This window comes from Coregonus clupeaformis, unplaced genomic scaffold (assembly GCF_020615455.1).
Source record: "Coregonus clupeaformis isolate EN_2021a unplaced genomic scaffold, ASM2061545v1 scaf4098, whole genome shotgun sequence".
Lineage (NCBI taxonomy): Eukaryota > Metazoa > Chordata > Actinopteri > Salmoniformes > Salmonidae > Coregonus > Coregonus clupeaformis.
Genome location: NW_025537552.1, coordinates 14,061 through 30,550, shown reverse-complemented (window position 1 = coordinate 30,550; position 16,490 = coordinate 14,061). Strand labels below are relative to the sequence as shown.

Below are 16,490 nucleotides of genomic sequence, written 5' to 3'. Positions count from 1 at the left end.
GTAATCTAAAATAATAGAGGTAATGTCCATCCATAACGTAATCTAAAATAATAGAGGTAATGTCCATCCATAACATAATCTAAAATAATAGAGGTAATGTCCATCCATAACGTAATCTAAAATCAAAGAGGTAATGTCCATCCATAACGTAATCTAAAATAATAGAGGTAATGTCCATCCATAACGTAGTCTAAGATAATAGAGGTAATGTCATATAGTTCATTGTTTACTTGCATTCATTTACTTTTCAGCCATTGGAATCTGTTGAGTGAGAATATGCGTGCCGGGGTGAGTTATAGTCACCTCTAAAGTAGTTAATGTTGGTAAAATGGACCAAACATTCATTTGTGGAAATCCTGCAGGACCTTTAATCCTGAACCACTGCTTTAATTGACTAGCTTGAGTAAATGGTTCTACGTTTTATATCAGTGCAGCCCCTTTAACAAACTAACTCTGTATGGTCTTTTCACATTGCAGATGAGCAGACATGAGTTTAGTGCCAAGTGCATGGATATTGTAGCATGGGTGATGGAGTCTACATCCACTGTGGTTGTTCCCGCCCTTGACCTCACCATGCAGATAGAGCTCTCTGATTCGCCAAGCTCTTCTGGATCAGGAAGTAATGAGGCAGGAGAGGTGACCTCTCTTGGCCGCAGCGTCAGATTCAGCTGTAGTGGAGGACCCAGCAGGTGCACCAGCGCCAGAACCGCCTGCAGCACACGCACTCCCACGCCTTTCCCCTCCTCTCACAGGTACCTAGCCCTATCCCCTCCTCTCACAGGTACCTAGCCCTATCCCCTCCTCTCACAGGTACCTAGCTCTATCCCCTCCTCTCACAGGTGCCTAGCCCAATCCCCTCCTCTCACAGGTACCTAGCCCTATCCCCTCCTCTCAGAGGTACCTAGCCCTATCCATGCCTCTCACAGGTACCTACCCCTATCCCCTCCTCTCACATGTACCTAGCCCTATCCATGCCTCTCACAAGTACCTACCCCTATCCCCTCCTCTCACAGGTACCTAGCCCTATCCATGCCTCTCACAGGTACCTACCCCTATCCCCTCCTCTCACAGGTACCTAGCCCTATCCATGCCTCTCACAGGTACCTACCCCTATCCCCTCCTCTCACAGGTACCTAGCCCTATCCATGCCTCTCACAGGTACCTAGCCCTATACCCTCCTCTCACAGGTACCTAGCCCTATCCCTTCTACTCACAGGTACCTAGCCCTGTCCACGCCTCTCAAAGGTACCTAGCCCTATCCCCTCCTCTCACAGGTAAATAGCCCAATCCCCTCCTCTCACAGGTACCTAGCCCTATCCCCTCCTCTCACAGGTACCTACCCCTATCCACGCCTCTCACATGTACCTAGCCCTATCCTCTCCTCTCACAGGTACCTACCCCTATCCTCTCCTCTCACAGGTACCTATCCCAATCCCTTCCTCTCACAGGTACCTATCCCTATCCCCTCCTCTCACAGGTACCTAGCCCTATCCCCTCCTCTCACAGATACCTAGCTCCATCCCCTCCTCTTTTTGCAGGTATTTCCTGTTATAGGTACAAATATCCATTCCAGATCCACTTAGTGAGAAATACTACTTAGATACTACAAAACCACTCTAAAACGTTTACTCTGAATGTTAATGTTTGGACTGAGTGTGGTTTGAGATGGTTCACAATGCTTCCTTTGAATAACAATAACAAGGTTGAGTTTGTGTCCCAAATTCTTGGATCATATTTTTTTATTTTGTTACAATGTACTATTAATTTCTGTTGTGCACTCTGCAGGTGTTTGACCTCTTTGCTGAGTGAGGACAAAGAGCGATATGTCTCCTCACCTGAGGGTGGCGATAGAGAGATGAGACACAGACCACACTCAGCACCACTGAGATCTGTGTTTGGCATCTCTGAGGACTCTGTCTTCGACATGGTCCAGAGCGGCCAGTCGCAGGGTGACATCGTACCTCTGCCCAAACTGAGTAGACAGGAGAAATACAGACCTAGCAAAATGTCAACGGACGGCATGTTTATGATGGGTATTGTCGAGTTGGTTATAAACCTTCTCAACTCCAGATTGGCTGAGCTAATGCGAAGTGTCAGTCAGGGAACTCTAGTTCTGCTGACTGGAAGTATCTCAGCAAGTCAACAGTTTGCCCAAGAGATGCTAAGCATGGCGACTTCTAAGATGTATTCCCATGCCATAGAGCATATTGCGCTCGGCCACAAGTCTCCCCTTGAGTTAGAGAGGGAGCTTGAGGCCATCTTGGGTCCTCTGGCTGGACAGGTCATAGTCACCATCATAGATAGCATCATCAAGGCTAAAGCCAACGGAGGAAATGAGGGAGAGCGACCAGCCCCTTGACCTATTTTCTAACTGCCATTTCGGCAGAAATACAAAGCCTAGTGGTTCACAGATCGGCTAGCAGACCATCCACCAGACTGTCCAACAACGACCCACTGCTGAACATTTCCAAGTCAAAGGTCTTAAGATCAGTTCTGCTTAAAATGGCCCAAGTGAAACCTGTCTAGTTCCACTAGTCCAGAGTCAGTCCAACAACTCCATTTGCGACTGGACTGTAAATGCAGGCATCATTCATCCAAGTACATTTCTGTCCGACAACAGAGTTACAGAAGTGTCATCCGATGTTGTGGATCTTGTACTTGAGGTTTTTTGGATAACAGGATTTTTGGATAACAGGAACCCGTCAAGGCCACAGAGTGCCTGCTCCCACAACTCAGCTAGTGGAGCAATAGATATGAGAGCTCTTGCTGAGGACTTGGTCAGACAGGTGTCTGTCAAACTCAGCCCATTTGTCTCTTAGAGTCAACTCTCCACCATGTCCATGACAGATCTGTCATCATCTTTTTCTGACTCCACCTTGAAGCAGTTGTGTTCTTGCTCTGTTGTTGCTCTGGCAACTGCCTGTCAAGCAATCAAAACAGAGCTCGAGAACCAGAGACCTACCAACCTGGCAGCCAGAGACCTACTATCGTCTCTGGTAGAGACCATTGAGGACATGGATATCTCTGACATCCTCCAGGGCCCGTCGGCCATTTTGGAGGAGGCTGCTGTGATAAAGCACCCAGAGATGTCCACCTCGACAATATACAGATCTCTGCTTCTCGACTCATCTCTCGCCTCCTCTAAGATGGTCACTGAGAGCATTATCTTCAACAACCCATGTCCATCAGAGGAGAATGTGAGTATTCAGAAGGAGCTCCCTAATGATAAAGTTGACATCCTCCATGGTCAACCAGTGGAGGAGTATATTGTCAAAGCTGAGCAATGCATCACTCAGGTCATTCAGGATGCAGCTGTGACATATACTGCTGCGCTGGATAAAACCGACACTTGTGGGAAACTGTCGGAAATCCTATCTGTCCATGTTTCCTCAGAGAATATTGAGAGGCATCCTCTGATCTCTTTGGTGGAATTATTTCCGACCTGCATGAGGTATCTGAGGTCAATAAGGCCTCCATGCGTCGAAATCAGGTCGCAAAATGTTCTGGGTGGAAGTGAGTTCAGGTTCCCAGAAGATTTATGCCAAAACCCTGGACAAACTAAGGAAGCTGTTCACCTCCCACCATCTCACTGAAGGAAAAAAATACTCCTGTGCAAATCGAGCTTTCTGCAACTGGACTACTTGTAACTGAGGCCACTCTGCAGGAATCTCCCTGTAACTGAGGCCACTTTGGCAGTGTCTCCTGTACAGAAGACAGACAGTAAGACCCCTTCTAAGTCCTCAGCCTCAGCCCACCAGCTCACCCTCGACACCTGCACTAAAGGGTTAATCAAACAGGTCATCTCGGTGCTGAGGGTGGACACTTCAAAGGAAGACTGCTCCGCTTCCGTTGGGGAGAGCACGTTAAATTCATCCTTCGACTTCAACCAGAAGTTGGACTCGATAATTTCGAAATTGGAGGACCTCACCATTTCGACTGATGTGACGTCAGCTGAGATTGCCACACTCACGCGATCTCTTAGTGCAGCCAGCAGAACCTCTAACATTTCCATCCAGAGCTTTCACAGTGCTGAGTTCCGAGCTAAGGCCAAACACATTGTGAGTGAGACCATTCTCAGAGCTGCTAGCAAAGCCAGCCATTCTTTGCTACAGAGCATGCCTAGCACCACCTTCTCACACCATGCGGTTTCTACAGCCGAAGATATATTAAATATTATCATGCAAGACCTTGAAAGTGTATCCCAGTACACTGTGGACGACGCAGACTCCTTCCCACTAGGAGAGAAAAGGCTGGAGTTCCAGCTCAAACCCAGAGTTGTCTTTGACAACTTATTGGATGCTGCTCAAACCATGTACCACAGAGTAAAGGATAGACTGAACATATTTTTCTCTTTTCCACCAGTGTCAGTCACCACAGCCAAATATGTGCTGGACTCCACCCCTGTGGAGACACTCAGACGTTCTAAGTCCGCTGACACTGCTCTTGTTGAGGACAGGAGCCGCCCTCCGTCTGTGAGAAGTGAGAAGCCTTTGTCAAAAGTCTGTTTGGCTAAATGGTCTAAAACCCTTCTGTCTTCGAGTGGCTCTTCAACAGACCACCATGTAATTGACACATGCAGTGAGGATGTCACTCTGCCCACCAGGAGTATGTCAGTTGTGAGCAACAACAGTTTGAAGAGAGCCTCTCCTCTCCATGGCAGTGGATTGAGTGAAAGTTGCAAACCTCTTGTGGCTCTAAAAGACGTAACAGTGGCAGTCAGCCAAGAAGGCTTTAGCAAAACTGCAAAGAAGACGCTCAGCTTGATCCTAAATGTGATCAAGTGTAGAGTGGCCAACTCTGAGAGTTCATCTGTTGGGCAGATTGCAAGTGAGGAGTGTCTGATTGCCACTAACATGTTAGACTCTGTACTGGAGAGCCTTGACCAGTTGCCTGACATGAGCGCTGCCGATGAGATCACAAGGACAGAATCTGTAACGATCCCGGCAGTCTGAGTCGGGTCCTGTCTGGTGACTAGTGTTTCCTGTTCGTAGTCTCCAGTTTCCCGAGGGTTCGGGAACGCTCCGGGGAGCTCTCTTGTTTTCCGCACCTGCATCCCGTCAGCAATCTGCACACCTGGCCCTCATCATCACCCTTTTTTAGGCTCTGGCCAAACATCCAGTTCCTGCCGGATCGTTAGCCATGAACAGTAGGTGTTCTGTGTATCAGTTTAGAGTTTTCTAGCGTGAGTTTTGTTATTTTGTACTTTGTTGAGTTTTTTGTGTTCTTACCTCCGTTTTTTGTTCCACCTGCAGTCACACGTCCGGAACCTTCACCCCACCTCTGCCTGATGGTCGGGCGGCTGCCGAGCCATCACTGGACCCAGTACTGCACCCCCCAACTACTCAACCACGCCGCCCGCTCTGTCCCTGGATTATTCTGCACCTTTTGTCGTATCTAATAAACCCTCACCTTCGTTCAACTCTCCTTGTCCTGGTCTGCTTTTGGGTTCTGGCTGAGGGAACTGTGACAGAACGATCCGGCCAAATATGAACCCAGCGGACCTGGACTCTGTTCGCCATGCCCTTACCCAGCAGGAGAAGATGTTGGGCCATCATAGCATGGTACTACAGGAGATCGCGTTGTCAGTTCGGAACCTTTCTACCGGCCTGACGGAGGTCCAGAACCAACGCCAGGGTCCGGTGGAGGACTCACTACCGGTTTCACCCATCTCGCCTGCCGCTTCTGAAGTTGTGTCCCTCCGTGAGCCCAAGGTTCCGACGCCGGAGAAATATGAGGGGGAGCTGGGAAGATGCCGTTCCTTCCTTATGCAGTGTGGATTAGTGTTCGATCTACAGCCCTACTCTTATGCCACTGACAAGGCTAGGATAGCCTTTTTGATTGAGTTGCTGCGTGGTCGAGCGCTGGAGTGGGCTTCAGCCGTTTGGGAACGACAGGATCCCTGCATGGCTTCATACCAGGGGTTCACGGCCGAGATGAGGAAGCTCTTCGACCATTCCGTCCGAGGGAGGGACGCAGCTAGGCGTCTGTTTTCTCTTCACCAAGGAACTCGCATGGCGTGGCCGACTTCGTGATCGAGTTCAAGACGTTGGCTGTGGAGAGTGGGTGGAACGAGGAGTCTTTGCAAGCGGCCTTTTACCAGGGCCTGTCGGAGCAGCTCAAGGATGAGTTGATCTCCTATCCGGAGCCTAGTGACCTGGACAGCTTGGTAGCCTTGTCTATTCGGGTGGATAATCGAGTCCGAGAGCGAAGGAGGAGAAGCAATGGGGTCCGTCCAATCGATCAGCTTCTCAGTTCCCAGTCGGGTCGGGTGGTGGACCAGAACACGTCGATCATTCTCCACCACTAAGGATTAGTGGAGAGGACCTCTCTCCCCGATTCTGAACCCATGCAAGTGGGGCGGCACGGGTTAACCAAGGAGGAGCGTCAACATAGACGTAAGACCAACTGCTGCCTCTACTGTGGTCGCTCGGGACATTACATCTCCACTTGTTCCCGGCGGTCGTCAAACTGCCCGGCTCGCTAAAGTTGGGAGGACTTTTAGCGAGCCAGTTTCAACCTCTCAGTACCTCTGTCAGACCCCCGCTTCCCGGCTACCCTTGTGAACAGGAATCAGAGCTTAGCGCTTAACGCTTTTATCGATTCAGGTGCCGATGGAAGCTTTCTTGATGCGAGTTGGTGGAACAGCTGGGGCTTTCCAAGAGCAATTGCCGGAAGCCATTGAGCGACCACGCTGAACGGCAGTAGTCTGGCACGTATCACGATGAGGACTGAACCGGGTTAAGATGCGGTTGTCGGGGAATCATTCTGAGATGATTTCATTTTTTCATTCTGCCGTCTTCCCATGTTCCTCTGGTCCTTGGATACCCCTGGCTGAAGGAACACAATCCCACGTTCGATTGGGTGACGGGCAAGGTAACGAGTTGGAGCCTTGATTGTCATGCTAACTGTCTCAAGACTGCCTGCCCCCATTCGGTTCCCAGTCAGGTGATTGAGGCTAAACCCCCAAGATTTGTCCCTGGTTCCCGAGACATATCACCGATTTGGGGGAAGTTTTCAGTAAGCAGAAGGCTCTGTCACTTCCTCCCCACCGACCATATGATTGTGCCATCAACCTGGTTCCTGGAGCTGTCTACCCCAAGGGAAGGTTATACAGTATCTCCCGACCTGAACGTGAGGCGTTGGAGACCTACATCAAGGAGTCCCTAGCTGCTGGTCTCGTTCGGTCCCTCGTCATCACCCTGGGGCAGGATTCTTCTTTGTGGGAAAGAAGGATGGCTCTCTTCGACCGTGTATTGATTATCGGGGGTTGAATGACATCACGGTCAAGAACAAGTATCCCCTGCCCTTGATGAGTTCTGCCTTCGACTCCTTACAGGGTGCTACAGTGTTCACCAAGCTAGACCTACGCAATGCGTATCACCTGGTCCGGATCAGAGAGGGGGACGAGTGGTTGACGGGTTTCAATACACCGATGGGTCACTCGAGTATCAGGTGATGCCGTTTGGACTGACCAATGCTCCAGCGGTATTCCAGAGTATGGTGAACGACGTCCTGAGAGATATGATCGGTCTCTTCGTGTTTGTTTACCTGGATGACATTCTGATCTTCTCGAAGGAACCTTCCGACCCACGTCCAGCATGTCCGGCAGGTTCTGCAGCGATTGTTGGAGAATCGCCTGTTCGTGAAGGCCGAGAAGTGCGAGTTTCACGCCCACACTACATCCTTTCTCGGGTACATCATCTCCAGGGGTGAGATTAGGATGGATCAGGAGAAGGTTAGAGCGGTTCTGGAATGGGTCCAGCCCGGTACGAGATTGCAACTCCAGAGATTTTTGGGGTTTGCGAATTTCTACCGCAGATTCATCCGGGATTACAGCCGTGTGGCCGCTCCATTAACTGCCTTGACTTCCAGTATCAGGACCTTCAAGTGGAATCCGGAGGCGGATCGAGCGTTTCTGGATTTGAAGAGGCGATTCACCAACGCACCGATTCTCTCTCAACCGGACACGGCCCCGTCAGTTCGTCGTTGAAGTGGGCCCGCGTCTGATGTGGGAGTTGGCGCTATCCTGTCGCAGCGATGCTCCACGGACAGTAAACTCCATCCCTGCGCCTACTACTCTCGTCGCCTTTCGCCTGCTGAGAGGAATTACGATGTGGGTAACCGGGAGCTTCTCGCGGTGAAACTTGCCTTGGAGGAGTGGCGCCACTGGTTGGAGGGGGCGGAGCAACCGTTTATTGTCTGGACTGACCACAAGAATCTTGCTTACGTGCAATCGGCTAAACGTCTCAACTCCCGTCAGGCCAGGTGGGCGTTGTTTTTCGGACGATTCAAGTTTGCCCTGGCGTTCCGACCTGGATCTAAGAACGGCAAGGCGGACGCCTTGTCCCGGATGTTCTCCAAGACGGAGGAGAGTGGGTCCAAGACCGAGACTATTCTCCCCCGGAACTGCGTCGTGGGAGCAGTGATGTGGAAGATTGAGGAGGAGGTGCTGGCGGCCCTTCGGACTCAGCCCGGTCCCGGTAACGGTCCACCCGGTCGGTTGTTTGTGCCTGAGTCGGTTCGTCCCTGCTGTCCTCAAATGGTCCCACGCCAGCAAGATGGCTTGTCACCCCGGCGTGGCTCGGACTATGGCGTTTCTTCGCAGACGTTTTTGGTGGCCTGCCATGGCCGAGGATACTCGGGGGTTTTGTTGCTGCCTGTCCAGTGTGTGCGCAGAATAAGAGTACCAATCGGCCCAGCTCTGGACTACTTCACCCCCTTCCTATTCCCCGGCGTCCATGGTCGCATCTGGCCCTGGACTTCGTCACGGGGTTGCCCGCTTCTGAGGGGAACACGGTCGTTCTGACTATCGTGGACAGATTCAGCAAGTTCGCCCACTTTGTGCCTATTGCCAAGCTTCCCTCTGCCTCGAGACGTCCGAGATCCTGGTTAGGGGAGGTTTTCAGGGTCCACGGTTTGCCCAGTGATATCGTTTCCGACCGTGGCCCTCAGTTTACCTCTGCTGTCTGGAAGTCCTTCTGTTTGGCCATTGGAGCTACAGTCAGTCTCACATCTGGTTTTCACCCCCCAATCCAATGGTCAGGCGGAGAGAGCCAACCAGAAGATGGAATCCACGCTACGCTGTCTGGTCTCTTCCAACCCCACCTCCTGGGCCTCTCAGTTGCCTTGGGTTGAGTATGCCCACAATACTCTCCCCTACATCTGCCACTGGGATGTCTCCCTTCCAGTGCCTGTATGGCTACCAACCTCCCCTGTTCCCTTCTCAGGAGAAGGAGCTATCAGTGCCTTCTGTTCAGGCTCATATTCGTCGTTGCCACCGGACCTGGCATCGGGCCAGAAAGGCACTCCTTAGAGGTTCGGATCGGTATCAGCTCCAGGCGAATCGTCGCGGATCCCCGCTCCCACCTATACCATCGGAGATAGGGTTTGGTTGGCCACACGGGATCTTCCGTTACGGACTGAGTCTAGGAAGTTGTTACCAAGTTCATTGGTCCGTTTGTGGTGGAGAAGGTGATCAATCCGGTGGCAGTTCGACTCAAACTACCGAGGACGCTCAGAGTCCATCCCACCTTTCATGTCTCCTGCCTCAAGCCTGTCTTCCTCAGTCCTCTGTTGCCTCCTCCGCCTCCTCCTCCTCCTCCTCGGATGATCGGAGGTGGTCCTGCCTACACGGTGCGTCGCATCATGGATTCCAGACGGCGGGGCCGGGGTTTCCAGTATCTCGTGGACTGGGAGGGGTATGGTCCTGAAGAGAGGAGTTGGATTCCGCGGCGACAGGTCCTAGATGCTGACCTCATCAGGGATTTCTACCGCCTCCATCCTGGCGCTCCGGGAGGTCCGCCCGGTGGCGTTGCGTCGGAGGGGGGTACTGTAACGATCCCGGCAGTCTGAGTCGGGTCCTGTCTGGTGACTAGTGTTTCCTGTTCCGTAGTCTCCAGTTTCCCGAGGGTTCGGGAACGCTCCGGGGAGCTCTCTTGTTTTCTCGCACCTGCATCCCGTCAGCAATCTGCACACCTGGCCCTCATCATCACCCTTTTTAGGCTCTGGCCAAACATCCAGTTCCTGCCGGATCGTTAGCCATGAACAGTAGGTGTTCTGTGTATCAGTTTAGAGTTTTCTAGCGTGAGTTTTGTTATTTTGTACTTTGTTGAGTTTTTGTGTTCTTACCTCCGTTTTTGTTCCACCTGCAGTCACACGTCCGGAACCTTCACCCCACCTCTGCCTGATGGTCGGCGGCTGCCGAGCCATCACTGGACCCAGTACTGCACCCCCAACTACTCAACCACGCCGCCCGCTCTGTCCCTGGATTATTCTGCACCTTTTGTCGTATCTAATAAACCCTCACCTTCGTTCAACTCTCCTTGTCCTGGTCTGCTTTTGGGTTCTGGCTGTCCTTCAACTGTAAGGCTATGTTGTCACTTAGTGCCGTAATTTGTCAATATAAAACTGTGGTAAATTACAAAGTGCTGTTCGTAATATAGGTTTTGTTACAATGTGGACAATATAAAGATTTATGTTAACAACTTTCACCAAGCTAAGCTGAATTTGGGTACCTATTGTAACTCGGGAGTATTTGGGTCAGTGTTTGAGTGAGTTTCTATGTGCTCACGCAGATGAGAGCTGTGGCTGCAGGGCTAACCTATTGTGTGTTGTCTCTTCGTGTACAGGTATGTCTTTATTTTGTCAGAATTATGTTGTATATCATTTCCTTGTATTGTATAGTGTGTTGTTAGGCTGAATGTGTGCATACACACCTGTTCTCTTGCCTGACCTTCAACTAGCAAGGTGCCCGAGCTGGCTGCACCCAGGGCTAATGTTTGTCTCTTCGTGTGCAGGTCGAATAAAATTATCCAACCATCAGGAATTCCAGGTTGTGGCAGTGTCCTGTCTCAAGCCTGCGACTGGTCAACTCAAGCACGACCGCCGGAGCTGTGCATGTGGAATGAGGTGCACCGACGTTGGGCATGAATTTGTTGATGTACTGTGGAATATATACTGTAAACAGTTGAAAGTGAATGTAGCATATTCATTAGATGCAGGTATTCGTGCTTGTTGTATGTTTTGGATGAATTTGTTTATTGCATTTATTTTTTGGTATTTGAATGCACTAAATTACATTTGTATTTTAGTGCTCTGTTGAAACCATGGAAAGTTCTCAAATCCATAACGTGTTATGCTGTGGATTTTAGTGTGGGTAGGAGGGGTGTCCTTCCATTTACACCAATTGTACAGTCAGCTCCTGGGAGTAGAGCGTTTGCTATCCTGAGTTTCAAGCACTGGGAGGGGTAGGCTGTTTGTTCCCACCTGACCAGGTACCATGATTACCATCATCCACAGTACTACGGTGATAATAGACGCCTCCGAGTCCTTAGTACCCTTTGTGATTGTTCTCCCAGAGATAGGAGGAATCTATCTAGCGTTTCACTGCAGCCTGGGGTTTCAAGTCTTTCTCCTGCCCGTCCCCCTCACCAACCCCAGCAGTTTCCCCTGCCCTGAGCAGTGTGGGTCAACCTTTATAATTAATTGGTATTAATTAATAATTATTGGTAATTAATTAATTGGTCATTTTCAACTCCTTATCCGGTGACTTACAGAGTTAGTTGGGGATTAAGTCTTGTCTCCAGTTATCTACATTTTCACCTGTGCTCGGAGTTAAACCGACCTTTCGGATTTACTGGCACAACGCTCTCTTAACCACTAAGCTACCTGCCCCCTATTGTCGTCCAAGCTGAATCTGGTTGTGAAGTCAGATGTTAGTGCTCCACCTCTTTTTCGGGGTACGATGAGCTCAGATAAGTACTCTGTCCTTGAAGATGTGGAAGTGTTACCTGGGGGGGGTTACACTGGGTCTCGGAATGTTGGGGAAGTTTCCAGGCTCCTTGGGAGGGCACGGGATCGTACCAAAGTCTGAAAGCGTAACAACCTTGTTTCTATTTATTTTAGTGTTTTCAAGCAACACTTTGTGATTGCTCTTCAGTAGTAAGTTTCTCATTCAATCCAAACCATATGCTAATGAGGTCCAATAGATTTCTGGATTAACCTTTCAAAGCTGCAGAGGCAGCCGAGACAGTACCTTGTGTGTAGTGAGGCAGACCTTACCCAATCAGTGCTCTTGCAGTCATGTTGTCATACGCAACTCTCCTGATAAAGAGAGTTGGCCAAGTGTTCTCAAGAGCAAACCCATTCGTGACTGACAGTCAGTGAGGTGCAGGATCGTTTATATTAGACGTAAAGCATGTAGAACACAACTTTCACAGCAGTTGCTGCTGTTTTTGACTTCTCCCTCAGGAGGTAGTGTCCTGTGAAAAAGACCTAATGTATCATCTTTTTCTCAATGTGCCGTTCCAGACCAGGCACCATCTTATCTGAAGGGTGGACATTAAAAGAAAGTTTTACTTTGTTAGAGAAGGCTCTAATACTCAATCTGTGAGTTGCAGTGTCTAATTGGGCACTACATCGCAGTGCTAGCTGTGCCACTAAGAGATCCTGTTCATCAGCTCTTCTCGACCGCGACCGCCTGGGGCGGGCGTGCACATTGGACCAGCGTCGCCTGGGTAGTGGGAGGGAATGGCCGGCTCAGTTCAGTAGAGCAATGGTGTTTGCAACGCCAGGGTTGTGGGTTCGATTCCCCACGGGGTATGAAAAAAAAAAAAAAACTAACGAAAAATTGCACTAACTGTAAGTCGCTCTGGATAAGAGTGTCTGCTAAATGACTACATGTTAAATGTAGAGGGCCCCGTAAACAGTTCCACAAAAGTCAGCATGTGTGCGCTTGACTGTAAAGCACTAATCACTGGACCGAAGCTCACTGTCAGATGCACCAGCTGTGCGTCAAGTGCTTTTCTCCGGCCCACATGAGCTTTGACTGTAGTGAGGCTGGGCAGCGACAGAACCCTGGATGTGGACAGACTGGCAGGTCTCAGGAAAACTAGAGCCTCCCGTTCTGAGGAGGGCAATGTGGGGCATTCTTATTTTTCCCTCCACTGATGATGATATCCAATCTGTTTATTCTTACTTTTGTGAGTCAGTACCCAAGAGCAACACAGTCATTTTTCAGAACACAATCAGAATGACAGTTTGTTTTACACCACTGTGCTAGTACAGGATAAAGTTGAGCTGAAGGGGATGTTAGATAGTGGGTCCATGGCTACTACTCTCGTTGCGCAGATATTGTACCCTCGGTTGAGGGAGGCAGGAGTGGTAAGGGGAACTTTCTCAGCTCCTTCAGACATCATCCTGGTGGGTTGTGGTGGGAACAAACTAGCCCAGTGGGCATGTGTGACTTAAAAAATTCAACTTTATGGCTTCTGTTATGTAGTCCCCGTGCTTATTGTTGATGGGCAGGTTGATGACTTCATTGTAGGCACTAATGTGTTGAAGTCTCGCTGATTAGACAGTTCAAATCAAATGACAGCTACTGGCGGGTGGCGGGTACACCAGGTTCCTCCCTAGCAGTGTGATGTCAATCTGAGAGATGGAGAGGAGACTCCATCCCAGATAAAGTGGGCACCATTAAGTTGAAGAGAGCAGTAACACTCCAACCCATGCGTGAGCATCTGGTGTGGGCCGCCTACCCCGAAGACAAACTCTTCTGTGGGCAGTTTACTGTTGTTGTCGAGCCCAGCACGGTCTCGTTGTGTGAATCAACACATACTAGTGGGGAGAGTAGTTACGCCTCTGTGGGGGGATGGATGGCTCCCTGTGAAGATTGTGAATCAACATATATCGCAGTTACCCTGAGACACGAAATGCTAAAGTGGCGGATGTGTAACTTGCATTGCATTGGAGTTTTAATGATGTCAAGCAGCAAGCAGCTCATCAGAATGTGGCAAAGGCTCAATGTGACAGATCACACTTGGCAGTCTGACAGCTAAGAGTTCAGTTGGTGGCAGTGTAGATAATGGCAACAGTACACTGAGGAATCTTGGACTTCAAGGTCTGTCTGTTGAGGAGTGTCCAGTTTCCACAGTTCTGGAAAGATAAACTTGTCAACTTAATTGGGAAGTATGACACAGTGTTCTCTAGACATAACCTAGATTGTGGCGAGGCAAAGGAGTTCTGCCGCTATACCGGCTGACTGATGACCGCCCATTTCGATTACCTTATCGTGGGCTGTCTCCAGCTCATTACCAAAAACTCAGGGAAACACTGGATGATATGGAGGAAAAGGAAATCGTCGGAAAATCCAGCAGCGTAGTATGTCCTCACCATTGGTGCTGGTATGGAAAAAGAATGGGGACTTGCGCCTATGTACTGACTTCAGGTGGTTAAATGCCCGCACAGTAAAGGATGCTCATCCCCCTGCCTCATCATGCTGATGTACGCCGCTGGCGGGGAGGTAATGCCTTCTTCAGCACAATGGATTTGACGTCAGGGTATTACAACGTGCCACTGCATGAAGTGGACAAGAAATAACACTGCCTTTTTCCTCCCCCTTTAGGTCTGCATGAGTACAATCGGTTGTTACCTCAGGCCTCTGCAACAGCCCGGCTACTTTTATGAGAATGATGCTGACCATCTTTGGTGACCAAAACGTTCTAAGTCTCCTTTGTTACTTGGATGACCTGATGGTTTTTGCTAAGACGGAGGAAGAGAGTCTGCAGAGACTTGAGATGGTTTTTCAGCGGGGTTGCAGGAGCACAACCTTAAACTGTCTCCGTCTAAGTGCAAGTTTCTGAGGAGGTCTGTAAAGTTTTTGGGCCCACATCATTTCCAGGAGGGTGTAGCCACTTGCCCCTCTAATGTGACTGAGAGTGAAGCTGAGAGTGAAGCTGATGGTGTCACACCGTCTCCTATCAAAATAGGTTCTTTCCTTGGTATGGTAGTATACTATCAGCACTACATTGAGAATTGTTCCATGGTTGCTAGGCCATTGTTTCAGCTAACTACAGGTCAGAAGAAGCCTAGGAGAGGCAAGAGTAGGAAGAGGCCTGGTCCCCCTCGCAGGCTCACTGCTGCAGACTGGACTGCCGAATGTCGACTTGCTTTTGAAGCTTTGAAAATCAGCACTAGTTGACCAGGCACTGCTGGTTTATCCAGATTTTTCTCAGCCATTTCTACTTTCCGTGGATGCATCTACTAGTGGTTCTGGAGCTGTACTATCACAAGTGCAAGATGGGAAGGACATAGCCAGGCCGATAGCTTTTGCTAGTAAATCTCTTAATCATGCACAATCCAAGTATCCTGCTCACCGGCTGGAATTTCTAGCCATGAAATGGGCCATGATAAATTCAGCCAATGGCTGCGAGGGCATAAGTTTACTGTGTGGACCGACAACAATCCACTCAAATATATTCTTACAAAGCCGAGACGATGCATGCGAGCAGAGATGGGTTGCAAAGCTGGCAGCCTTTGAGTGGCGCAGTGGTCTAAGGCACTGCATCGCAGTGCTAGCTGTGCCACTAGAGATTCTGGTTCGAATCCAGGCTCTGTCGTAGCCGGCCGCGACCGGGAGACCCATGAGGCGCCGCACAATTGGCCCAGCGTTGTCCAGGGTAGGGGAGGAATTGCCGGCAGGATGTTGCTCAGTTGGTAGAGCATGGCGTTTGCAACGCCAGGGTTGTGGGTTCGATTCCCATGGGGCCAGTATGAAAAATAAAAATGATGTATGCACTCACTAACTGTAAGTCGTTCTGGATAAGAGCGTCTAGCTAAATGACTAAAATGTAAAATAAAAATGATATCCAGTACATACAGTGGGGGAGAACAAGTATTTGAAACACTGCTGATTTTGCAGGTTTTCCTACTTACAAAGCATGTAGAGGTCTGTAATTTTGTATCATACGTACACCTTCAACTGTGAGAGACGGAATCGAAACAAAAAATCCAGAAAATCACATTGCATGATTTTAAGTAATTAATTTGCATTTATTGCATGACATAAGTATTTGATACATCAGAAAAGCAGAACTTATTATTTGGTACAGAAACCTTTGTTTGCAGTTACAGAGATCATACGTTTCCTGTAGGTCTTGACCAGGTTTTGCACACACTGCAGCAGGGATTTTGGCCCGCTCCTCCATACAGACCTTCTCCAGATCCTTCAGGTTTCGGGGCTGAGATCCCCAAAGCCTACAAGAATTCTGATAGTGAAACTCCACTCAGCTGGGATGGTGCTGTGCCTGATGTTGTTAACTTGGTTGAAGATGCTTTGTCAGTCTGGTCTGTGACAATCTACCAGGATTCTGATCAGTCGTCTGACACTACTAGTGTTGAGTCGGAAATTGAAAGTGTGCTGGCTCCGGATATGCTGATCTGTAGTACTCCCCAACCTGAGAGTTAGACCTTTGAGCACGGATGGTGCTGTCCGTGACATTCCTGCTAGGTTTTTGGTGAGGGTGTTCGGACTAGACTAGGTAGATTTAATAATCCAGTGAATAGGCTAATCCAAACTATGTCTACACAGGAAATGAAACATTTCTTGGTTTCTCAGTGACGGTAGGATATTGCCTACCTTTTCTTTGTTGTGTGTATGTGGTAATCTAAGTGGGTCTTAGAGTGATTTGTGGGTTTGTCTAATATTTTTGACA

General features: G+C 49.4%; 1 protein-coding gene across 1 annotated transcript; it reads left to right on the top strand.

Moving 5' to 3' along the window:
* The first annotated feature begins 272 nt into the window (after nucleotides 1–272).
* LOC123490529 lies at nucleotides 273–2,359 on the top strand. The gene is made up of 3 exons (XM_045220512.1): nucleotides 273–288; nucleotides 478–752; nucleotides 1,786–2,359. Exons 1-3 carry the CDS (start codon nucleotides 277–279, stop codon nucleotides 2,357–2,359), a joined length of 861 nt encoding a protein of 286 aa, XP_045076447.1. The 5' UTR covers nucleotides 273–276.
* The last annotated feature ends 14,131 nt before the right edge of the window (nucleotides 2,360–16,490 follow it).

Coding starts and splice junctions, on each gene's coding strand:
- LOC123490529 (XM_045220512.1), top strand. Junction 753..1,785: donor CCTTTCCCCTCCTCTCACAG/GTACCTAGCCCT, acceptor TGCACTCTGCAG/GTGTTTGACCTCTTTGCTGA.